The following is a 26,059-nucleotide window of genomic DNA, read 5'->3' as shown; positions in this document are numbered from 1 at the left end:
AGTCGCCTCAAACTTAATAGCTTAAAAAACAAGCAGGTACTACTTCAGTTTCTGAGAGTAAAGAACTGAGCAGGATCTTCTAGGTGGCCAGAGGAAGATGTCATCGAGGTGTGGCTTAGTTCCTGCTTGCTGGTGTGGCTCTGAAGGAGGTCTAAGCTTCTTACTACTGCCAAACAATGAGTGATGACAATAAAAAAAAAAAAAACTTCGGTTTTTTTGTTTGTTTGTTTGTTTTGAAGTTGCATCTCACTTTGTGCCACACTTTGTTTGCTGCATAGATAAACTATTCTGTTTTGTGGGAAAGGACTGCCCAAGGTCAATATTTCCAGGAAGTAGGCAGGAGCAAGGGGACTTTCTTGGGCCTTGACTATCACTGGAAAGAAGGTGTTATTTAAATTTTCTTTACAGAGGAGATGTGGTCTCCTTCGTTTGCATTCACTGAGGTGGCCAGAGGACCTGGCCGTGGTAGTGAAGAGGCTGTGAGGAAATTACTTCTCTTTGGTTAGGGGTAAAATGTCAAGAGTGGAAACCATTGGGACAGAATAAGGCACAAGGGGATGCAGTGGGATTGGCGTTGAGCTCACCTTAACCTCCATGGGCTCCACCCACAGGCGTCTGACGATTCGCCTTTCTTTAGCATCCTTCCCATGTTACTACCCAGCTGCTCGTTTCAGTATAATTGGCAAGACTTATATTTTGCTCTCTAAGATCTGGGCATTGGATTTCTTCTTAATTTCTCGGGTGAGCTATATAAATGTTCACGTTCACTGAACAATCTGTTTTGGGCACAACTTGCATCTGGTGGAGAATGAGACTTTCACTTTCTTGGCTGTGGTGGGAGATGGCAGGGGGTTCCTATGGAAGAGTCGGGGGTGGGGTGGGGTCACAGCTGCTCTGTAGATGATGTCACCTAGTGGCCCCGGCTGCTGTTCGAAGGAAACTAGTCACCTGGTGCTAGAGAAACAAAGATTATTGTAGACAGGTTCCAACAGCCCTCACTCCCACGAGTAGGTTCAAATCCGGAGCCTGCCGGTTTGTTGTTTGTTTTGTCAAAGACACACATCCTCTGTTGTGGTCAGATAAAGTACTGGATGAACAGATTGGTTGGTTCTGTGTCACATTCTGTGGAGAGAAATGTCTTAAATGAAATCTCTCCCTCTCTCCCTCCCTCCCTCCTCCTTGTACTCCTCCTCCTCCTTGTACTCCTCCTCCTCCTCCATCTTGTGTGAATAGTTTTGGGGATTAACTCAAGATAAGATGGAGTCACTCAGGATGGGCCTGTGGGAGTGGCTGCTGAGTCTCCCAGGGGTGCAGCTCTGTTTCCTCACTGGGTTACATTGGTGCGTCTTTTGATTCCTTGGTTTTTCAGTAATTCTTTTCCTTGCAGAACCTTATTTTTCCATTAAAAAAATTTTTTTTCCCTCTTAACTGGGCAGGGTGGTACAGTTGTAATCCTAATACTGAAGGCTGAAAGATCACAAGTTAGAGCCCAGACTTGGCCACCTAGGAATGAAGGTCACCTGTGCACAGAAGGACAGCGATAAGCAAGCTTTCGAAGTCGGTGAAATGGCGCACTGCCTCCAGTGGTCACAGCTGAAAGCTGTTTTTCAGTTTACTACAGCAGATGCTCTGCTGAGCCCTGGATGAGGTGTTGTTTACTTGCAGTGAGTGTGGTAGGGGGAGAGGGGCACGACCACTCTTGCTGATGAACCAAGACAGAGTTAGGCGTACTGCTCAGCTGGTACTGCACTTAAGCACTGTAATCTACAGTCCATCCCCTGAGCTGAACTAAAAAAACAAAACAAAAAGCCAGGCATGTGACCTTGTAATCTCAGTGCTGGAATGGCTGAGATGGGCAAACTGTGGTACCTGCGCCACCGTGGTACCAAGTCAAGGGCGTGGGACTGCGGATTTAACACAAACAGCGAGACCTTCGTGCTAAGAGAACAACAGCGGCAGCCTTTATTCAGCGTCCAGGGAGACTTTTTATAGGCCACAAAGAAGGCATGCCACTCACAGGTGAAATCCCTCAAGAGGTGATTGCACACACGAGGGAAAGTCCCAAGGAAGGGAGGGGTGCGTTCTCAGAGCGGTAAACATGACTAGCTAAACATAAGCACAGACACAGAAACTGCTAAAAACAGGACATGCAACAGCAAGACAGGGAGGCAGCCCAGTCGGGCCTGGTTCCCACACAAACTCCTGGGGTTTTTCTGGACAGCCAGCCCAGCCTACTTGGCAGGTTTCAAGTCAATGAGAGATCCTGTCTCAAAAGCAGGTGGACAGTACCTGAAGCATTATGTCTGAGATTGTCCTCTGGCCCGCACTTATATGCGTGCATAGTCACATGCACGCACGCGCGCGTGCACACACACATGTACACACACACCACACACTCACAACTGGAGAGGAAGTGACAGGTTGGGAGAGTCCTGGGGAACCCTGGTGGAATGGACTGTATATTTGGTTACATTCCTGAATGACTACTTCTCTAGGGGAATTTTCTACTAAAAACTCAGATACAACCTGAGCACAGTGGCATGTGCCTGTAATCCCAGTGCTCAGGAGACAGAGGCAGGTGGATCTCTGAGTTTGAGGTCAGCCTGGTCTACACAGTGAATCCCATGGCAGCCAGGGTTACACAGTGAATTCCGGAACAGCTAAGGCTACATAGAGAGACCCTGTTTAAAACAAAACATAAAAACCAAAAATTCCCCGTGGATGCAGCCACTTGCTCAGCAGTGAGCCACACTGATGGTATCTTCCTATCACTGCTGAGAGGTAGCACATAGTGTCACCGCTAGGCTAGATCTAGTCATCAAGCAGTGACTGACACTGTGCTCACTGTGTGTGAACAGCTCAGGGCTATGAGAATGTGGCTTCTTCCATGGTGATTGTATTTATTTTAGAAACCCCTCTTTATTGTTAGAATTTTTCAGCAGACCTTGCAAAAATCTTCTATGGGAAAATTGAAGGATTTTTGAATGAACAGATGTTGATTTCCACATTCTGAATGCCTTTGTTTAAACAGTCTGGTATTAAAGAATGCAGTGTCTTCTATAGGGTTTTTGCCATGCCGGTAGCATGTATAGTACTCAGCCCAAGAAGGCCAAAACAGGCCTGATACATGACTGGAGACCACTAGGTATTCCTGTCACATTTCCTGTGTTTCTTTTACTAACTAGGACTTGCTTTGTCTTTCAGGTGCCCACCGATGGCAATGCCGGGCTGCTGGCAGAGCCCCAGATCGCCATGTTCTGCGGTAAACTCAACATGCACATGAATGTGCAGAACGGGAAGTGGGAGTCAGACCCATCAGGGACCAAAACCTGCATTGGCACCAAGGAGGGCATCCTGCAGTACTGCCAAGAGGTAAGACCCAAGTGTGGCCGTTTGTTCCCGTTGGACCACGTGCATTCACCAAACGTATCAATTCTTGTTGGGAAGCCACGGTGGCGCACACCTTTAATCCCAGCACTCAGGAGGCAGAGGCAGGTGGATCTCTGGGAGTTTGAGGCCAGCCTGGTGTACAAAGAAAGTTCTAGGACAGCCAGGGTTACACAGAGAAACCCTGTCTCAAAACAAAAACAACAACCAAAAACAAAAAATAAATAAACAGCCAGGTGGTGGTGGTGGCGTACACCTTTAATCCCAGCACTTGCGAGGCAGAGGTAGGTGGATCTCCATGAGTTCCAGGCCAGCCTGGACTACAGAGCTAGTTCCAAGACAGCCAGAGCTGTTACACAGAGAGACCCTGTCTCAGAAAATAAATACATAAATAAATAAATTTTTGTATTTTAGATTTCTGTTGTCTCTCTCATAGTAAAAGATCTTGGTTTTGAATGATCCACTGTACCATTAATGCTTTTATTTGCTTTACCCTACAGTTCATACAATTATAAATTGTGCTGTGTTGCGATCATCAGTAAACTGGGTGCAAAACTTAAAGTTTCCTAGTTTAATGTGTTCTACTGTGGCTAATTAAAGGCAGTATTTTGGTTAAAAGTACTACACTTAAATTTTTTTTTTTAAATTCTCAGCCACTTTGTTATACTTTAGTTCACTTATAACGATATTTTTCTGTTTTCCCCCTTAATATTGTATCTTTGAAATTACAAAATACACTAAAACATCACTTCTACTTCATCCCTTGTTGAAACACCTTTTTCTTCTTTTGAAGATTAATATTTTTATTTTATACATATGGGTGTTTTACCTTCATGCATATCTGTGCACATATGTGAGGCTGGTCCCCAAGGAGGCACCAGAAGAGGTTGTCACATCTCTTGAAATTGGAGTTACCAAAGTACAGTTGTGAGTTGTCATATGGGGACCAAGAGTAGAGGTTGACATAACTTTCTTTTTCTGAAATACCTGGGCTGAGAGTAATTTGAACTTTATAGTATTTGAAATATTTGAAAGTTCATAATGAGCTGCTTTGTGGGTGGGACCCAAGTGGCCATGAAATGCTTATCCAGCACACATACACACACACACACACACACACACACACACACACACACACCCTGAAGGTCATTTTATGTAGTAATTTTAGTGTTCCTCCATTTGGGCTGCAGCCTGTCACATGAGATCAGAGTCATTTTCCACATGTACATTCAGAGCAGTTCCCAAAATGTGTCTGAGTTTGGAACATTTTAGATTTCATGTTTGGACTATAGATGCTCAGCTTTCCTTTTCCCTTTTCACTGTCTCTTTTGAAAATAGTTCACAATTGTTGTCAACCACCTGACGTACCGTGCTGTGCGGCATTGGAGTTACCTCTCTGCCCAACTACCTCTCTGTACCCTTTAGCTCTCCCAGCTTCCAAACTGCTAGCGACTACAGTTCCAATAGAAAAATTTTAATTTTTTTTTGAGACAGGATTTCTCTGTGTAGCCTTGGCTGTCCTGGACTGGCTTTGTAGACCAGGCTGGCCTCGAACTCACAGTGAGCCTCCTTCCTCTGCCTCCTTCCTCTGCCTCCTTGAGTGCTGAGATGAAAGGCGTGTGCCCCCACACCCAGCTAAACTACAATGGATTTTAAGAAAGGGTGGACACAAGTTCAGTTCATGATACTGACATTTGCCTTTTCCTGGTGAATAGCTACTGGTACCTGCAAGTTATCACGTAGACCTGTGGCTTTTCCACCCAACAAATAACCACATTTTTTTTTTAAACCTTTGAATATTGGTCCTATAAAAATTACTTTCCTTGACCCCCAGAAACACCTCCCACTTCCTGCTGCACTTAGAGAGCTCAGTAATGTCTGGGTAGCTTCGTTTTTTGTTTTAGTCTGTGGTTTGTGCAGGGCTGGGCCACAGAGGTCTTCCCACTCCAGACTGCCTGCGGGAGGAGCCAGGGAAAACCCTTTGGCCTTTTCCTTCCTTTTGCAGTTTTCATAACATTCAGTATGATTTTGCTCACCACCTGCAGGCCATTGGAGAAGGAAGAGCTAAACCATCAGGGGTTTTTGAGCCATTTTAGTGAATTTGGTCTGCATTCTAGAACAATGATTAGTCACTGAACCAGCTTATTGGCTTAATTTTGAAGAAGTAGAGAGACTAGGTTTGAATTTCAGAGTCAGCCCTAGTCTGTTTCAGTGTAGAACATTCCGAACACCTGGTCCCCCAGCCAGTGTGATGAAGTCCCCATGTTTTACCTGTGTGATTGGCACCAGCCTAGTGTACAGCTTGAGCACTTGATATGTGGTCAGTCAGATAAGTAGTGTTAACACGAATGCCATATTTCATGATTTCATTTTTAAATGACTGTATCGTGTGTGTCTACTAAGGGTGTCAGAAGGGTATTAGAGTGATATTTTATGGGACTTAAGTTGATTTCACCTCTTTGGCAATTTGTATGCTTTTCTACTCAACAGTGCTTTTGCCTTGTCCGGTGCCACAGTGAGAGTCATCTGAGAAATAAGAAGGAAGTAGAGTTGGGGAGTCCCAACACGTTGTCCTCAGAAATTTATTGGTGGTTTTGACTAAGAGTTCTTTGAAGCCTTTAAATGACATTGTTCAAACTGGGTGTGGTGCCTCAGTCCTGTCATCTCTCCACTTTCATGCTGAGCCTTAGCTACTCAATGGGATCTTGACCCGGAAGAACAAATGAGGAGGCTAGAGCTGGCTCAGCAGCTTAGAGCACATGTTCCTCTCTCAGAAGAATCGGGTTCAATTCCCAAGACCCACATGGTGGTCCAGAACCATGGATAACTCTGGTTCCAGGGGACCGGATACCCTAATGTGGGCTACACGGGCAGCAGGCACACATATGGTACACAAACATATATGAGGGCAAAACATATGTATGATATAAAATAAGTAAATATAAAAAAGAAACAAAGTAATCACGCCTGTAATTCCAGCACTCGGGGAGGCAGAGGCAGGTGGGATCTCCATGAGTTCCAGGCCAGCCTGGTCTACAAAGTGAGTCCAGGACAGCCAAGGCTACACAGACTAACCCTGTCTCAAAAAAGAAAGAAAGGAAGAAAAGAAAAGAAAAGAGAAAAAGAAGGAAACAAAATAATTTTGCTAAAATATTTCAATGCACAGAGATGATGTAGGAACCAATGGAACAAATTGTCTTCCTCTTTGAAGCACCTGCCTCTGGGTGCCAAGGATGCCCTCCACCGAGACCTGCTTCTTAAACAGGGGCATGACTCGTGGTCCTAGTGCTATAAAGACTGACAAGGCAGAGGCGATGATGCCATCACTTGCAACCCCCTTTTTATTGTTAACAAATGCGTCAGCCTCTGGGCCAAGGGCTTATGTTCCTCTTACCCACATAGTGACGCTTCTGGAACGTAGCCTGGGGAGCAGACCTTGGGGAACTGCAACATTTAAGGGGAACAAAGGGAATGCTACAAAGTGGCCAGAGACAGGATAAGAACGATCATGTGTCATGTGCTGGGAGACAAGCTAAGTTAATTGCTAAACAGAGAAAATGATGAGACCATAAGTATGGTCAAAACTGAGAGTGACTGGATTATGACTTTTAACAAGGTCAATTTGTGCCTCTCATGAAAAATGACCAAGTGCCAAAAGAGTGTTTTCAGTTTACTTTTATTTATTTATTTATTTTAATTAATTAATTACTTTTATTTAATTAATAAATTATTCAGATCACAACTCAATTGTTATCCCATCACGTGTATCCTCCCGTTCCTCCCTCCCTCCCGCTTTCACCCTATTCCCTTCCCCTGGGTTTGGTTATTAAAGAGAGGAGAGTGTAAGCTTTTCAAACTGATTGATAGATGTAAGTTCTTAGCACATTTCAGTTATGTGGCTGTGAATTGGAATCATCCAGAATTATTTCCACGGTGTAGGAAACATTGGAGTCATTCACAGTGTGTGTGCCTATAGGACTGCAAAAATCACCATTAATCTCCAAACCAGCCAGAGGAGTGTAACTCTCCCATCAAATCATCTTCCTCCCACTACCTGTGGGTACTGGGCAGCCACATCTAATCTATCTGCTTTTACTGGCTGGAAACCTCCTTTTATTAGGTGGACTGGTTGTCCTTTCTCTCTCTCTCTCTCTCTCTCTCTCTCTCTCTCTCTCTCTCTCTCTCTCTCTCTCCCTCTCTCCCTCTCTCCCTCTCTCCTCCTCCTCCTCTTTCTCCTTCTCTTCCTTCTCCTCCCTTTCCTTCTTTTGACAAATACAAGAGCATTACTGATAGTCAGGGCAGATCTAATTGCAGTAGTTTCTATAGAATGACATGAACAAGTGGTGAAGATATATTTTCTGTCTGACAAAAGACCTAGGCAAAGAGTTTGATACGAACCAAGGCAGAGGAAAATATCTTTGCTTTAGTTTTTATTTATTTTTTGTTTGCTGGCTCTCAAGGAGACTGAAAGAAGATCATGGGAAGAGTAACTGTCTATAGTAGAACTCAGGTGTCTCCATAGGAGGAAGCTGGCAATTAGGTTAGACATAGCTGTGCTCCCTAGTACTTGGGAGGCTAAGGCAAGAGGGCTACAAGTTGGAGACCGTACTTGGCTGCATAAGGAGATTCTGTGTACAGAAAGAGAATTGGGAGAGCTGGAAGAATGGGAGGTGGAAGGGGGTTGCTGAGTATGGTGGGTTGTGGAAAGATGGGCTTTTTCCAAGAAAGGGTTAGCTAAGTAGGTAGGAAAAATTCTGTGGTGATGACATCTTATTAAGGGAGGAGGCTGGACTAGGTCCCTGAGCCTTGAAAGGACACCTAGAATTTACGGAGTCCATTTCTTGTGCTAATGCCATTCTGTGCCCCGTGTTTCGTTCCTTTTCCCCTGTTAAGATGGGTACCCCTTGTGGCTCAGGAAGCTGGCAGTCAGTGCTTCTGGGAGTGGCATCCCAACTTTGTTTTGCCAGGAAGAAGGATTCTTATTGGCTTCATGTTGACCTCCTCCCTTTGTAAGCTACTGTCACCACAGGTGTTTTCCCCTAAGCAGGAGAAAAACTTCACAAACACACACAAGCTGTTCAGCAGGCTTCATCACTGGGCAGGAGAACTGTTCCCTGGCAAGACAAAGTCAAGATGTATTGTAATTCCAAGGAGAAGGGATTCTGAGTGGCTTCATGTTGACCACACAGGGACTTGGCTCTTGCAGCAGGGTACTTACCCATGTGGCTGTGTGGTCTGGTAGCTGACAAGGCATGGAAGAATGGCTGCTAACAGAAGAGGGAGAGGAAGGAATGCACAAGGCCAGAGTGACCATGGCCCTGTGTACAGTGGGTGCAGCCGTTGTTTTGGCTGGGAGTGCTGGCTGGGGTCCACATTGGGTCTTGACTTTAACTGGCACTGGGAATATGGCGGAGTGGGTGGAGATGATCACTTGGGACCTGATATTGTCTACAAGGTACCTTATTGGTGTTTTAGGGCCTTATTTCTACCCCCTCACCTTGTAGCAATTCTGGTATTTTTAATAAATAGACTTCATTTATATATCTGATTTTGTGTGTATGTGTGTGTTGTGAGAACACATTTGTTTTGCCTTTATTTCTTTTTAAACTGTATGTTTATATTTTAAATGACATTGATTGATTCATTGCTTTGTATGAGAATGAAGATAATCTTAAAATTTTTTGTTAAATTATGATATTTTAAAAATTTCCAAGTTATAATCTTAAGGTCTGTGCTGTTACAGTAATTCCTATGTCATAAGTTCTTTTGAATAGGACTTGTTTACAGGCAGTCCTTTCACCAACATCCTGATTAGGTTATTATTATTATTATTATTACTATTATTATTTTGGTGAGTTTTGCCTTAATTAATCATTCCCAATGATTTTGCTTAGTACCATAAAAAGAGTCTTCTTATTGGCATCTATCCTTGCACAGATTCCTTTAAGGAATTATGCAGAGGCCTGGAGAGGTAGCTTAATAAGTAAAGGGCTTGCTGCAAGCATGAGGCCAGAGTCCTATCCCCAGAACTCAATGTGGAAAAGTTAGGTATGGAACACAATCATAATCCTAGTGTTGGGGAGGCAGAGACAGGCTACTGGGCAGCCTATCTTACTTGGAGCATTCTAGGCTAGTGAGAAACCCTTCTCAAGGGGAAAGAAATTAAAAGATACATGACACCTGATGGTTGATACCCAAAGTTGTTATCCTTTGGCCACTATACACATGAATGTGTGTGCATATGCATAAACACACAAACACACATACATACATACACACACACACACACACACACACACACACACACACACACACACACACGGAAGGAGGGAGGAGGATGGGAGGGAGGGGAGGGGGGGGAGAGGTGGCGAGGAGGGAGAGAAACCATCTCTACTCATTACTAGTAGCAGAACTAAACTGTTAATGGTGTTTTGTCTCCTAATAATAGTGAATTTATTTTATGTACTCTAACGTCTCACAACTAAACCACAGATGTTTTAGAAGCAGTCTGCTGAGTCAGAGAGACAGGTGTTAGAGGTCTGAGCTTAGAGTAGACAGGATGGGCTGAACTCATGACTGTGACCTCATGTTGAGCTTTTTGCTAACCAATCGAACTTTCCCGCTAAATATGTCTTTACAAGATGCCTTTAATTGTTTGCTGACGCTTAGCTCAGGGTGGGTCTTTAATATTGATTCTTCGATGGGGAACTAGCTAGTCCAAGTCCTTTGTTCTCTCTCAAGTCTCTTGACTTACATTCTTGGCTATTGATTTGCTTTGGCACCATTAGTCGTGGTATATTTGTCTCTCTGGTTCCTTGGTGTTGTCCTTGGTGAAGGGAAAGACTCAGGAGAGACGGTGATAATTGAGTATTTTACCCTTACTCCTAGGTTTCCTTGGTACCTATCTATTTCCTGCTATTCCCCAGTCATAGTAGTTTTTCTTCTACTCAGTCTTTGTTGCCACGCATGCTCCTCCTTTCATCTTTATACTTTCTATTAGCTCCATGTAGATCTTTCCTTCAGTTCTTTATCAAATACATATCGAGTACTGTAAACCAACTAAACGGTTCTGTGTTCCCAAAGTTGATAAGTGAGGCCAACTCCATTTGGATAGGTCTTGGAGATGCAGTCACTCAGAGATGACTAGTATTGATGACGTCAGGAGGGTGGAGCACTCTGGGTGGTCCTGATGCCCTTATAGAAAAACCAGGGAGCCAGCTCTCTTCAGATGCTCATACAAAGTGGTCACGTGAACATGTAGTGAGAAATTAGAAAAAAAAAAAAAAGTCCTCACCATACCCATGGTACCCTGGTCTTGTCACTTTCCAGTGACAAAATAGATTTCCATTGTTTAAGTTGCCCAGGGTGTGTATTTTACTGTAACACTTCAGCCGAGACCCCAGTATGCCTCCTGTAGGCAGAGGCCCCAAAAAACCCATGGGGCTGCTGGGGGTGATATTGCTAGAGGTCGGGATACACAAAGCATTTTATCTGGCAGCCTGAAGCATGCTGGTCATCGTTTGGTTTGGTAATGCTCAAGGATGGCTTTTGTTCGCATGAGACTGAAGTAGGACAGGAAGAGGCATCCTTGTTTATCCTGAGGGAGCCTCCACTACATAGGCACCTGTGGTTTCCTCCTGAGGGGCCATTTCTTCCCACTGTTATCAGAATTAAAATTGTTAGATGAGAGTTGGTGCACATGCGTGTGCTTGCGTGTGTGTGTGTGTGTGTGTGTGTGTGTGTGTGTGTGTGTGTGTGTGTACACCGCACGCTTGCAAATTTGCCCTTAATTTATTATTTACTTATTTAATTTATTTATTTATGTTTGGTTGGTTGTTTTTTTTTTTGTTGTTGTTGTTTTGTTTTGTTGAGACAGGGTTTCTCTCTGTAGCCTTGGCTGTCCTGGACTCACTCAAACTCACAGAGATCCACATGCCTTTGCATCCCCAAGGGCTGGGATTACAGGTGTGCACAACCATGCCTTGCTTGCCCTCGTCTTAAGTGCTATGATAGACCTGCAACAGTAGATACAAAATACACAGTGTAGCCTTAAATGCTTGATTTGGACACAGTCATAAATGATCATACCTGACCAGCAGTTACTATCTTCTGTGACTCTTTGACAGGGGAAAATAGCCTCGTCTCTGTTCTAGCCTAGAAGCAGATTGCTGACATATTGGGGAGGGGGCAGAAACCAAAACTTGAATGTATCTTCATTACTACTTATAACTAGTTTAACTACATAAACACAGCCATTTGCCGTCATGAGCTGTTAGGAGTACCCTAACAAATGGTATGGCTGAAGAAATGCCAAAGTAGAAAAAGTCTCAGAGAAACAAACATTATGTATTTTCTATTTGTGGCTTCTGCACATTACACAGATACATGAAGTCATGTCTGTCTGCATGACATGGCAGTAGGAATAGAATGTCTAGGGGAACAAAGGGAATTGAGGGGACGGTACAGCGTCGGGTAGGGGGAAGGTATGGAGGGGAACATTTTCACTGTACTGTGTAAACTTATGTGAGAATTCCTTATGCATCAGAGTGCCATGTACAGTTGATGTACACATTCAGAAATGTAAAAAACATTAAAATAAAAGAGATCAAAGCCTGGGGTGATATCCCTCTTGAAAAAACATTAAAGCTTAGGGACAGGAATGTGAGGCTTGTTAGGTTTCATTGCACTCCTCTCGGGCAAAATGAGATTTTTGGGAAGCGTTGTTTCATTTAGACCAGAGGCTTCAGGGTATGTTCAGTTCTACACATCAAGACTTAAGTTTTTCACATTTAATCCAGGCAACCTTGGCTGGTGTTGACTAACGACCCACCAAGGATAGGATTGTTGTTGTTGTTGTTGTTAGGTGATGCCTTTCCTAGCTTACAAGGAGTGCAGAAATACTGTGTTGTATCAGATTGCGAATGGAATCTAGAAAATAGAGATGGCAGGATACAGCACAGAGGGTCTTGGTGGTGAATATGCCGATGCAGGATCCAAGTCTTGACCTAAGTGGAAGCTATAGATGTGTTAGTGTGAGAACTTTCTGGTGGGATAGTTCGGTGAAGTGCTGTGTTTCCAAGGGCAGACTGACTGAGGAGAGAATTCAGACTACAAGTGGAGTTGGGGGAAATGGATGTGAAAGACGCTCCTCCATCCTCCCAGTTCTGTCAGTCATCCCGTGATGCAGGACATGGAGGAACCATGCCTGTCCTGTCTCAGAGTGTGTCCTTACCTCAGAGCTGGTGCAGGCAGATGCTGTGAGAGCCAGTAGTTGTAAGTTCAATGAGAGCTCATATGTAAACCGTATACAGCCTCGCTCTTCCTCTGTCCCCTTCTGGTCTTCAGCACACAGAATTCTTGATAGACAGGGCTTCCTCGAAGGTGGTGTTGGCTCTGGGAGTATCCAGTTGGAGGCAGCCTCTGGGGGCTACTGAGGATGGGCAGAGTTTCGAGTGTGGGCAGGTAGATTGATATGCTGTGCTGTGTTTATTTCCTCTACTATTAGGTTATTGGCACATCCTTAAGTAAGTCCTTTGCACCACTAACAATGCCTGTGATTTCGTTAACTTCATTTCTCTAAATGAGCAGTGGCTTCATCTGTGGTTAACAGGCCCCTGAAACAAAGCACACCAGTGCAGGAACAAAAGAAAAAAAGGCTTGATGATAGGTGAATTTAACACAGCTATTGCCTTTTCCTAATTTTCTACTCTAAACTTTTATTATCTAAGTTTATTGTATAAGCGTCAGTCTCTCTGTCTCTGTCTCTCTGCCGTTCCTCGTTAATATGAAACACAATTCTTAAAAGACAAAACAGATTGTTCTTGTCACTCTATCTTTCAGGCTTGTCCTAGTTTGCTTTCTGCTGCTGTGAGAGAAACCTGATGAGTAAAAGAGGTTTTTTTTTTTTCTTTAAACATTTTATTTAACTTTAATTTATGTGCATTGGTGTGAGGAAGTCAGATCTTGGAGTTACAGACAGTTGTGAGCTGCTATGTGGGTGCTGGGAACCGAGCCCGGGTCCTTTGGAAGAGCACGCAGTGCTCTTAACCACTGAGCCATCTCTCCAGCCCTGAGTAAAAGAGTTTATTGCAGTTTTCAGGTCACACTCCATCACCAAGAGACTCCAAGACTGGGGTGGGGAGGGGTGGGGACTATGGGCAAGAATCTAGAGTCAGGAGCTGAAGCAGAGGCCCTGGGGGAGCCCTGCTTACTGGCTGGCTTGCTCCAGGCTACCTTTCTTAGACAGCCCAGAACCAGCTGCCTCCTGGATCAATTAACAATGAGGAAAATGCCCCGCAGACAGACACGCCCACAGGCCACTGTGATGGAGGTGCATCTTTACTTATCTTTAGTGGAGGTTCCATCTTCTCAAGTTCCTTGGTTTGTTTCCAGTTGACAGCAGAAGCTAACTATACAGGAGTGTGTTGCTTTTTTTTTTTTTTTTTTTTTTTTTTTCCCTGATTACCTTTCAGCTTTGTAAGCTCAAAATTGGCCCACCAGTCATTAGCACAAACTCATCCCAGTCTTGATATTTAAAATGTCTAAGAATTCGTATTAAGTGGAGTAGTTTTTGAATAGATGAATCATAATTTCTGTATACGTGTATGTTATGCATTAGTGGTCCTTTTGGATTCAGGGATTGCTTGGCGCTTAGGGCTAAGAGAGATGAAGTCGGTCTAAATATCGTAAACTTGAAATTATTGGGAGCATGTGTCTTAGTTTGACTTCTCTTGCTGTGATAAAACTGACCAAATCCAACTAAAGGAAGAAAGGAAGTCAGGGCAGGAATTCTAGTAGGAATTAAAGCAGAAACGGTAGACCACCACTGTTTACTGGCTTGCTCCCCCTGGGTGGTGCTCCATCAGCTTTCTCATACAAGCCAGGACCTCCTTCCTACCTGGAGTTTGCACCACCCACATCAATCAACACTCAAGACAGTTCCCCACAGACATGACCGTGAGCCAGTGAGAGATGCAGGCAATCCCCTGAGTCTCCCCATTCCCTAGAGAGTCTCAAGTTGACAGTAGGAACGAACAGAAAACTGATACATGAGCTAAGCAATGCGTGTACACATCTGTTCTTGTTTTCACATCTGTCTCCTGCCTTACACGTTTGGCATCCTCTATTTGCTTTTACTTTGAGCACTTTGGAAACGGCAACAGCATGTCAGCCAAACGAGGCTCCTTCACATTTTCCAGCACCAAGTGAGAATGTGTGGAGATAACAGTGTATTTAATATGCAGTGTCAGAAACAGAACTGGGCCAAATTATTGGGAAGTACACTCTCTCAGCCTGCAGAGTTTTCCCTCCAGCCTCATGTAAGGCATCCTTGTGAAAACACAGGCCAGCTCCCCTCCCGACATTGCTGAAGTGTTTCCTCAGCTGCGTGCTGCCTCTCAGCACCTCATTAAGTTGCAAGCAGAGACCGCTTTTCAGCTTTCATTTCTCTTTCTCAACTAAATTAGATGTTCTGTTTTCTATATCCCCTCTCATTAGCAGAACTGATGTGGAAAACAATTTAAGATGCAATTTTTCATCAGGTTTTGGAGAATTCAAAGTGTGTCATTTAAATGTAGAACACAAACGTGTTTTCTTACATGCACCCTGTCTCAGCTTACACACCAAAGTTTAAGCATCTGGAAACGTGCTGTTAATATGGCTTCTGTGTGCTTAGAAAAGGCACCCATGTTAGTTGTTAATGCCCCAGTTTCCTCCTCTCTGAAGTGAGGCCAATCCTTCTGAGAACCATGTGACCTGCTACCCAGGAAATGTTTGCAGCGATGTCTGTCTGCCATTTGGGAAACTCTGTATTATCATATACTTTGTTCTTCTTGAATATGTTCTTTCAAGAGCTGAATTGGTTCATTTCAAATGATGGAAATATCTCATTGGCTAGGCCACCTCTGTAGCTTTTCCTTAGGAGGCTTTCCATTTTATGTAAATGAGATACAGTTTATCCTCAGGGACCGCATCAGTTCTGCAAGTCACCGTGGATGAGGTTGCTCATGCCATTTACTGACCTATAAATAAAAATATCCTGATGCATCTCAGGTAACTCACAGGCTTCTGGTATGCAGACATAAGACCTCTAAAAAATGTCCTGATGCATCACAGGATACACACAGGCCTCTGGTATACAGACGTAAAGTACTACATAATTCCTAACATTAAGAAAGAAAGAAAGAAAGAAAGAAAGAAAGAAAGAAAGAAAGAAAGAAAGAAAGAAGGAAAGAAATGGTCTTTAAGATATTACTACTGTGAACAAAGCCATGAGCTACCAATATCTTCTTTTTGGTTTGGTTTTCATTTGTTTGTTTTTCCAGACAGGGTTTCTCTGTGTAGCTTTGGCTGTTCAGGACTTGCTTTGTAGTCTCAAACTCACAGAGATCTACCCACCTCTGCCTCCTGATTGCTGGGATTAAAGGCATGCGCCTGGTTTGGTTTTCTTGAGGGTTTCTCTGTGTAGCCTTGGCTGTCCTGGAACTTGCCCTGTAGACCAGACTGGCCTCTAACTCAGAGATCCGCCTGCTTGTGTCTCCTGAGTGCTGGAATCAAAGGCGTGTGCCACCACCACCCAGCTACCAATATCATCTTTTAATATGGACCCAAGATAGTTTCTACATGACTACTGTTCTGGGTTTTGGGATTTGGGATTTTTTATAGTTTTCTTAAAAATAATTTTAAGCCGTTAAAGATATGCCATGACCCTATGACCAAGTAAATGGACCTTTTTTCCTTAAGGCTGTAATTCCTCCAACAGTTTGTCTTCAGCCATATATTATTTGTGTTAGTCTATTTCAACTCAAGATGCTCTTAGAAATATAATCTGCTACTCTGTTTAGAAGAACAATATTGGAAGTATTCTTTTTCTCAGAAAGATTATGACCAAGTAACTGTTTATAGAATTGTGCTTAGGAGAGAGTTGTATGATTGCCTAATGAGAGGAAAAGGTTTCTGAAGTGAATAGTATCAGATCTTAACCAAAAAACAACATTAAATATTTGTCAGACATTTGCTGTGCTGGCGGCGTGGTGTGGAGGCAACTCAGACTGCACCACATGACTTCTGCCTTCAAGGAGCGTATGTTTGAGCAGGACAGGTGTCTCGGAGTAGAATGTGGTCAGTTGCCAGGTGCTGTCAGTGATCTAGCCATGGGATGAAGTGGCCTGATTGTGGAAACAAAAGGATTCACAGAAGGGCATTAGTGGAACCAGCAACTTTGTGTAGTTTCCTTAGTTTCCGTTCAACTATACGGAACATAAAGCTAATTTTTATTATATATGAAAGGCATATATTGCAAAGGGGTATTTCTTTGCATCTGAATGCGCTTGCTTTGAGTTTCAGAAGCTTAAAGCCCTTCTGATTCTCGCTCTGGCAGCTTCTCTCTCTCTGCACTTTCCTTCCATGGCTTAGCACCGTCCTCTGAATGACTGGTGTACTCACCTCTGTGTGCTGTGTCTTATCCTAATGTATCCCAAGTATCCTCGTCATCCAGTGAGAGCCTTGAGATAGGCTGTACACTTAGATTCTGCTTTGGTCTGGCACCAAGTAGCTACAGAGACGGGGCTGTGGAGCTAAACTGTGCTTGCCAAATGCCCTCCACTGTGAGGGGACAGGTGTGCAGCATCTTGAGAGCTTTAAAGTCAGTGATGGTGAATGCCCCCGTCATAAGGTGGCTGTGCCATGCGGAATCATGGCTCCTACCCTGCAGGAAGGTGTCTGTCTGGGGAGGCAGCGTTGGTGGGTGTGCACATAATGAATTACACCAGGCACACTGTGACGATTACTGTAGAACATTCACATTGCGTCAGGTGGGGCAGGGCGGGACGGCATTTGCCATGTGTCGTAAGGGATTATGGGTGAGAACATATTGAAACAGCGACTTATTTATCCAGTGACTGCTCTGTAGCTTAGGTTTGGCCTTGCTTTAAGCATCTGCAAATGTAATCTTTCAAAGACTTCTGCTTTAACATTTTAAAAATATGATTTTATTCTATGTGTATGGATATTTTGTCTGCACATAGGTGGGTACATCATGTGTCTTCAAGTGACCTCAGGTCAGAAGAAGGCATTGGATCCCCTGGAACTGGAACTACGGGTCGTTTCCAGCCACCATGTTGATACTGAGAAATCAACCTGGGTCTCCTGTAAGAGGAGACATCTTCCTACCCACCTTTGCCCCCTCCTCCTCCCTGCCCCCTATTTTAATCTAGAAAGCAACTTGACAAATACTGTAGAAAAGAAAGGAATGAAAATAAACTTTTTTTTTTTCATGTCTGTTGTACCAGCCTTCTGGTATCTCCTTAGTGACAGTTGTCCCAAAAACAATTCATATTTTGTGTGTAAATTTTATGCAAAATTTGTGGAAATTGAAGACTGAACCCAAAGTTATTCTCTAACCTCTGCACATGTGCCATGGCAGTCATATGCCCGCATTCACGTATAGGGCTGCACACAGAATACTTATATACCTACGTACACACACACACACACACACACACACACACACACACACACACAGACACACTAGAACCATGACATCTTTACTTCGTTCATAAAAATTTACTGTGCCACAAGAAAATATTAAATCTTGAGCCATTCCTTGTGATTAAATATGACGAAAACTTGAGGACTTATTGTTACAAGGTCATTTATGTATTGAAATTCATTTACTTTTGTTTTGTTTTGTTTTTTTGAGTCAAGGTCTTCTGCGCCCTCAAACTCACAGAGATCCTCCTGTCTCTGCCTCTTAAGTGTTGAGATGTAAAGCACGTTGCCACCATATCCTGCTCATTTATCTTTTATTCTTGATGAAGACTATGAGTTACACAATCTCATACACCAACAAAAATGTATCATTGTCTCTATAGAATTCTACTGGAGCGAGCATTCAGATTTTTTGTAATTTAAAAAAAATATATAAGTGCCTCATTGTATGTGTTAATAACGAATAATTCTTCATTTCTGAGTACAAGTGACTTAGTCAGGCTAACGTCACTACGTCCATTTTACTGATTAGGGAAGTAGACAAACTGCATGGACTTTCTGTGGTTCAGATTTTATAATCTCATTTTTCTGCATGTGAGCACTGCCATCAGTGAGGTGGTGGGAGGTGGAGAAGCCCGAGGAGTCACACATGTGGCCTAGATTTTGTGGATGGAATTGGAAATTAATTGTCTGGCTGGTCTTCATTCAAAGGCTGGTAGTCTCAAGGGAGAGCCACGTGTGCACAGTTTTAGTTTGTCAGTTTGCAATCCCTGCTTAGACACTGGGAGCTGAATAATTTACTGGTCTGCTGCACAGGACATTATCCTAGGAATCTGATGACGGTGTGTGAGCGATGAGAGCAAGAAGGCCCCTTCTCCTGCCCGTCCAGTTTGTAAGCACAATCTGTTGGTTTTAATGGAGAAGAGGGAAATGTGGAGTGACTATGTCTATCATAGGGATTTACAGAAAGCTGATGGCTAAGAAGCTTCTCAGTGGGGGGGGGGTAGCATTTCTAAAATGCCAGCTGGAATCTTTTTGTAGTAACTCACAGTTTACTGCACATAAAGTCATGTCCCCCAGGGCGAGCTCTTCATGCCATCGAGTTTATGACTCATGAGTGCCATTCGTTTGTGGTCTAATAAACAAGAAAGGGTGGGGGGATTATATTTCTGTACATAAAGCTACTCGCCTTTCATTATATAGAACAAAGCTATGGGGCCTTTAAATTTTTAGTGGCATTTTCATGGAGAGTGCTGTCTGCACCTTGAAATGCATGTACTGAAGTGTTAAAGATACTTCAGCACAAAATAAAATGAAGCGAAGACACTGGTGCCCTTTGCAGCTAAACTGCTGGCCGTGTCTGAAGCACCTTAACACCAGCACAAGGTTCTGACTTGCAAATGCAAGCTTATTATTACATTTTTATTTTCTGTTGTTTGTGCACACGTATGAATGTGTGTTGGTGCACATGTATAGCCATGTGGGTACCGAAGATTTAACTCAGGCAAGTCGGTGCCTTTATTTGCTGAGCCATCTCACTGGTCCTGACTTAAGAGTTGTGTGCATGTTCTTCCCATGGAAACTCTCCACCATTTGTTCAGCCCACATGGTTATTCCGATCGATGCCTTATTTTATTATTATTATTATTTAAGTATACAATTTATTTTTAAAGAGAAGCTGTACATTTCAGAAAATAGAAAGGAAGGCAGAGAGATGTTCAAAATTCCTTCCATCCTCAACACACCATTCTGGAGTGGTACAGCTATGGCAGGTCATGAGCCTGCACTGGCATGGCGTTATCATCCACAGTCTATAGTTTGTATTAGGTCTCGCTCTTGCTGTTGAGCCTTCTTTGGGTCTGGACATACGGAAGTAGTAGTAATTTCACAGTACAATTATTAACTCTCTGTGTTCTATTTACTTCTCCTAAAGTCTGAAGAGCCCCTGTGTGTGTGTGTGTGTGTGTGTGTGTGTGTGTGTGTGCAGGGTTATGTGGAAGTGTGGAAGCCAGTTTGAGTGTCTTATTTTTCTTTTTTTAAAAATATTTATTTATTATATATACAGTGTTCTGCCTCCATATACACCTGCACATCAAACGAGATCTCATTACAGATGGTTGTGAGCCACCATGTGGTTGCTGGGAATTGAACTCAGGACCCCTGGAAGAGCAGACAGTGCTCTTAACCTCTGAGCCATCTCTCCAGCCCCAAGTGTCTATTTTTCAAGAGTCATCCTCTTTATTTTTATAAGATTTATTTATTTTGTTTTATGTGTGAGAATGTGTTGTCTATATGTATATGCACCATGTGTGTGTCTGGTGCTCACAGAGGTCCGAAGAGGGTGTCAGACCCCATGAAACTGGAGTTGAGGATGGATGCTGGCTACCATGAGGGTGCTGGTAATCAAACCCAGTACCTCTGCAAGAACAAAAACGACTTTAAACTCAGCCATCACTCCAGCCCTGTCGCCTTGTTTTGTGTGACAGAGTCTCTTGCTGGCTTGGGGCATACAGATCAGGCAAGGCCAGCTGGTCAGTGAGTCCTAGGGATCTGGCTATCTCCACCACTCCCAGCTCTGTAATTATGAATGTGCTCCAACACACCTGAGTACTGGGGATTTGGCTCAGGTTGTGTGTGTGTGGGGGGGTGTGGGGTGTGTGTGTGTGGGGGGGGTGTGTGTGTGTGTGTGTGTTGCAAATACTTTTGCTGCCCCTATAGAGTTGTCTTTTATAGATTGCCATGTGATGGAAGCCATACAGTATGTAACCTTTATAGACTGGCTTCTATCACTTAATGGTAGGCATTTAAGTTTCCTTTGTATATTTTTATAGCTAGAGAGCTCATGTGTGTGTGTGTGTTGGGGGGGGTGATAATAAATATTTCCATGTCTAGAATCCATTCTCACCACTTTTCAATTCTTCCTTCCTTTCCTTCTTTCTTTCTTTCTTTCTTTCTTTCATTCATTCTTTCTTTCTTTTGGGGATAGCACATAGACAAAGGTAAAGTGACTAAGATGTAAATAATATTGTTTTATAGTACTTTGAGAAGATTAAAAACACAGCAAACAAGATATGCACATTTTAAATGAAGACAGGGTCACTCCGACGACAATCAAGGAATCCCGTATCTGTAACTCACAGGAGGCCTCCGTTACCTGGATTCTCTGGGCCACAAACTGGGGATGTATCTGTTCTTCTGTATTTCCACTTCCAAGTCACTCGCTCCCGAGAACCCTCAGGCCCATCTGTGAACTGTTGTGCTTTCAGCCTAGATGGACCTTGTTCTTTCTGGATGCAGCTGTCCCTGAGGCCCACTAGTCCCACGCACACACCCTCAGTCTTTGAAGTCTGCTGCTTCTGCCTTTCCGTCATCCACTACAACCTTTTTTAAGTTGTAAGTGATTTTGAGGAGTCAGTGATTCCTCTGGTACTTCACTTCCTCAAATCAAATCTATGAGTCACATTCCTTCAGTGACAACGGCTTCCACTGATGGCCATAGTTACTATATTCCTTGCTACTACCAATAATTGAGACTTTCTCAGATTTCTAAATTTGTTGTTGTTGTTTGCTTGTTTGTGACAGGGTTTCTCTGTAACAGCCCTGGCTGTCCTGGAACTCTCTTTGTAGACCAGGCTGGCCTCAAACTCACAGATATCTACCTGCCTCTGCCTCCTGAGTGCTGGGATTAAAGGCGCGTACCGCCACACCCGGCTCAGATTTCTAATTTTAATTCCTAGTCTCTCCCCAGCACAGATCCTTCCTGGCTCACTCTGTCTGATATGTCTGCACCAAAACCTTTAGCCCATTCCAGGATTGGAATTCCGTTGTCTTGCACACTTTTGACTGCGTACAGTTCCCTACGCACTCTCATCCTCCCCTCCTAGGTTCATAGTCACCAGTTAGAGCCATCTGCTTCCTTCAAGCCTTTAGTAAGCTATTTCTATTGTTATTTATCTGGCAAAATGTCTCACTTTAGACGCATATTTTACATTACTGTTTTCCTTTGAAATCTCTCCCCCATTAGTATTACACAGAAGTGGTTTGATATTTCGCAAATAGATTTTAGTTGATTGAGTTTGACATTTCATTCCAAGTGCTCAGTGACCAGTGTGATTCCCCAAGAGCAGTCATCACAGAAGGAGATAAGTAGTTTGTTACTGACGGAGAAGAATTCATGAGTGCCACTCTTAAAATGGCCCTCTTGAAGACTCTCTTAATAAAATATGTTTTTGTAAATTACTTTGAGGACAGAGGCTGATTTTTAGATGGAAACTGGCTATGTGCTGTGCTCTGTACTTAAAATATTTGTATTTGTCTGATAGGAGTGGGTTGAATTTGTGGGGATATGGTATTCTCAAGCGTATCAATTACAGCGTTCCTTTAGAGTGCTACAAGCTATGGTCTTCAATTGTCTGCATATTTTGCATAGAAAATAACCTCATTCTTTTAATAGTCTCCACACTCCCACGTTTCTGTTCAATCTCTCCTGGACACTGTCTGAATGGGCAGTTAGATGCAAGGTATCTTTTCGTGGAATACCAGGCACTGCCAACACAGGCCTTTCTCTCAGTACTACTCTTGCTTGGTCGGAAGGTGAGCAGCTTGGCTCTCAGGGCATAATGGGGCCTTTGAAGGACAGTGGAGGTTCAGCAGGTCCTTGCGCATGTCGGGCTTTGCCAAGAGTAACCATCTCCCCTTCTCCTGTGCTCCCCAGGTCTACCCTGAACTGCAGATCACAAATGTGGTGGAAGCCAACCAGCCAGTGACCATCCAGAACTGGTGCAAGCGGGGCCGCAAGCAGTGCAAGACTCACACCCACATTGTGATTCCCTACCGCTGCTTAGGTGAGTCAGCCAGCCACGCCCACAGCTGCAGCTGATGGGAGGATGCTTCGTTAGGTCACGTGTGTACATGTGCTCATTCAACAAGTGGCCACCGCCATATTGTTGGCTCTGTGTCTGTGCGCTTCCCGCCTGTAGATTCATCCAGACGTGGGTGGAAAAATAATTGGAAAAACAAACCCCCAAACAAGCCTGTTATCTGGATGTCTGTATTACCTATATTGCACTAGATATTATAAGTAAGGAGAGATGATTTATTTGTTTCTTTTATTGTGATGCTTGAGAATGATCATAGGACTTACAGCATTCCACCAGTACTGTGTATCCCAAGCCTGGGGGAGGTGATTTAATGCATGTAAGTGGTTATCTGTAGGTTATATGTAAATACTCATATTCTATGAGACTTGGGATTTTAGTGTCCACAATGCATGATAGGCCCTGTCCCCCATGAGTACCAAGAAACTACATTTTACTATGTTTTGGATGTTGCAGGTACTGCCCCCATGTTCTTTTACTACCAGAACATTATTTCTTAGCTCTCTGCCTCAGAATGGCTTTCCCCAGGGAGATCATGGAAGGTCTAAGTCTCCCAGCAGTCCTGGGTCTGCCGAGTGAACACTGTCGGGTGGTAAAGGAGCCCCAGAGTCTTACAAGTGATTCTCATTTACACTGTCCAGTTTTACAAATGGCGGGCCCTGGATATTTTGTCACGTGATTTCACAGGAGAAAGAATATAATGTGAGACTCCACACTCTTGCCAAGTCATTTAAAAGCCCTTCCCCGAGGCAGTCCTCCTTCCTATAGTTGTGAATGGCCAGGAAGTGTGTTTGTTTGATTGTTTTGTTTTCTATTAACCTAGATCAAACTGGAGGAAACCACGTGATCACAAAGGCCCCAAATCTTTTACTGCCTGCAAGTTTTACTTTCATTTTTTTTATCTTTAAAATTCAGTCATGTTTGCTTTTTGGAAGAACCATCTTAAGTCCACTTTTAATCTTACCACTCTTCCTAGCTGGCATTTCATATGAGCAAGCCTGACATCAGTAGCCCTTTTTGATTTGATAAATTCCATCTAACTGTTTACCGTTGTTTTTGATTAACAACGGTGTGAGGATGGGAGATCTTTATATGGAAGCTGTAGATAAATACTGATGACTTCTAAAGTCTAAAAGGAATCTTCTAGAAAGTCCCTGCTCCCCTCCCATACACAAGGAGGTGAGTTTGAGCCCCAACACCTTAGCAACACGGGCTCCAAAACAGACTTTGCAAATAAAGATACCTACTCGAGATTCCAGGAATTTTGCATAGTATTTATTTAGCATACTGGAGGCTGGTGGGACGGCTCTGCAGTTATGAGTACCTACTGCTCTTCGGAAGGGCCTGAGTTCAGTTCCTAGTACCCAAGTCTGGTAGCACACAACTACTTATAGCTTTAGCTGTGGTGCCTCTTCTAGCCTTGAAGCTCATTGTACTCAAATGCACCCTGCCCCCGAATTTTTATATATATATTTTAAAACATGCTCGTTTCTGTTTACTTCTGCATGTAGTTTGAGAAATCAACAGAAAGCATGGGACCTTACAGTAAAGATCTCATCTGCATTTTATATTCAGTGTGTAAACGATAAAGGCAATGTTGAGCCAGACTCTTAACCATTTAATGGTCTCTGACTTTTCTTACTCTTCCTTATTTATTCGTTTAATGCTGTATAAGGCCTTTAGTTCTTTTCTTTCTGGTTGAGAAGTAAAGATTGAGCAAGGGAATTTAAAGTGAGTAACATTTAGATACTGTAGAGTTTCAGCAAGAACTTCAATTTTACACCATGGGCACCCAGGAACCATCAGAATCCTAGTTTTCAGTGTGGTAGACCCCTGTTACATTATTTAAAGAAACAGTCTCACTAATTTGCTTTTTAATACTAGTTTCATGTAGCAAGCTCCAATTAGTAATGACAGTGACCTGTTCTCAGCTTTTACCTCTAACGGTTCCTGAACCATTTCATTGCTTGGGGTTTATAGAGGTGTACAGGTCAGACTGAGGTAAGGGAAAATGGGGAGGCAAGTCAAAATTGCCCAAAAGATCATGTCAAAAAAAATGAGGAAGATGGAATTCCCTGTTGCCTCTGTCTCTGGCAAGGACCAGATTTCTCTTTTATCTTTTGAATAGATTCTGAGCTCCTTTGATGTGGAAGTACATAATTCAAGGAGGCAGGCCACTTGTGACATGCTTAGGAAATTTCCCAGGTCTGGGTCAGCATCCAATATGAAATGAGCACTCTGACACTAACTGTTCCTGACTGCTAATAGACTAGGTAATCATTAGATACTCCCAGCAGGCATTTGGCCTGTTTGAATCTTTTATTGTGTTTCTCATCTTATAAATCCCTGGTCTTTTCCCATTGGACCGGAAATAGACTGTCAGTTGACAGGCAGAGCATGCTTGTCTCTTGCTTTGCCAATGAGTTTAGATTAGAATTAAGCAGTGTGGGCATTGTCCATTTCTTAGGACGTGGCAAATTTTCTAGATGTCTCCAGTGTGTTACACAAGGCATATAGAATATGCTAATATATATATATGGTGTGAATTTTGAGAAAGAGAATTAAAGAATATACATAACTCATGTACATATTGTTTTCATGAATACTGTAAATTCAGCTCTTAACTTTAATTTTGCCATTCCTTCCCTTCCCTTTTCCATGGCTTCTTGGTCTCTCCTTCATCTTGGTGTCCTGTCATCAGTAACTGCATAGGGTGCCCATTGAAATTGTTGTACCTTGAGCTTGGTCTCCCTTCATGAGTATAAATGTCAATTGCCAGACAGGTTGGATTTCCTGATACAAGCCACACAGCCACAATGTGTTCAGATGAGGATCAGAACCCACCATTTCTTGATTTCTCATCATCCCTGTTCCCTATGATTTTTTTTTTTTTTTTTTTAAGTATTAGGCTGGGCAGTGTTGGCACATGCCTTTAATCACAGCACTCAGGAGGCGGAAACAGGCAGATCTCTTGAGATGGAGGGCAGCCTGGTCTACAGAGTGAATTCCTGCACAGCCAAGGCTACACAGAGAAATTCTGTCTCCATGCACCCCCATCCCCCTGCCAAAAACCAGAATATAACAAGTGCCCCCACTTCATTTATAAGTTCAAATCATGCAAGAAACACTGTGAATTTGAGACAATAAATATTAAAGTTCCACAATAGATGTTCGGTTGATAAAAGAGGCCTCTCCGACAAATCAGAGTGCCAAAGTTTTCTGATAATTACAGTGGTAATCAGTGGCATGCTTCTTTATAACCTGCTCCTGAAACAAAGAATTATTGTTTGGCATTAATCTAAGAACAC

The 26,059-nt window shown here is 43.2% G+C and overlaps 1 protein-coding gene across 1 annotated transcript in view; it reads left to right on the top strand.

Annotated features, from left to right (window-relative positions):
• The window catches only part of App (amyloid beta precursor protein), a 220,432-nt gene that overhangs the window by 51,624 nt on the left and 142,749 nt on the right, over positions 1-26,059 (top strand). Inside the window, exons 2-3 of the mRNA XM_051150165.1 lie at positions 3,205-3,372; positions 22,589-22,718. Of these exons, the coding sequence (XP_051006122.1) occupies positions 3,205-3,372; positions 22,589-22,718 (298 nt within the window). The remainder of the gene's footprint in view (positions 1-3,204; positions 3,373-22,588; positions 22,719-26,059) is intronic.

The sequence above is a fragment of the Acomys russatus genome, chromosome 8, assembly GCF_903995435.1.
Source record: "Acomys russatus chromosome 8, mAcoRus1.1, whole genome shotgun sequence".
NCBI classification, from domain to species: domain Eukaryota; kingdom Metazoa; phylum Chordata; class Mammalia; order Rodentia; family Muridae; genus Acomys; species Acomys russatus.
Note: the sequence above shows the minus strand (reverse complement) of the source record. Positions and strands in the feature narration are given on the sequence as shown.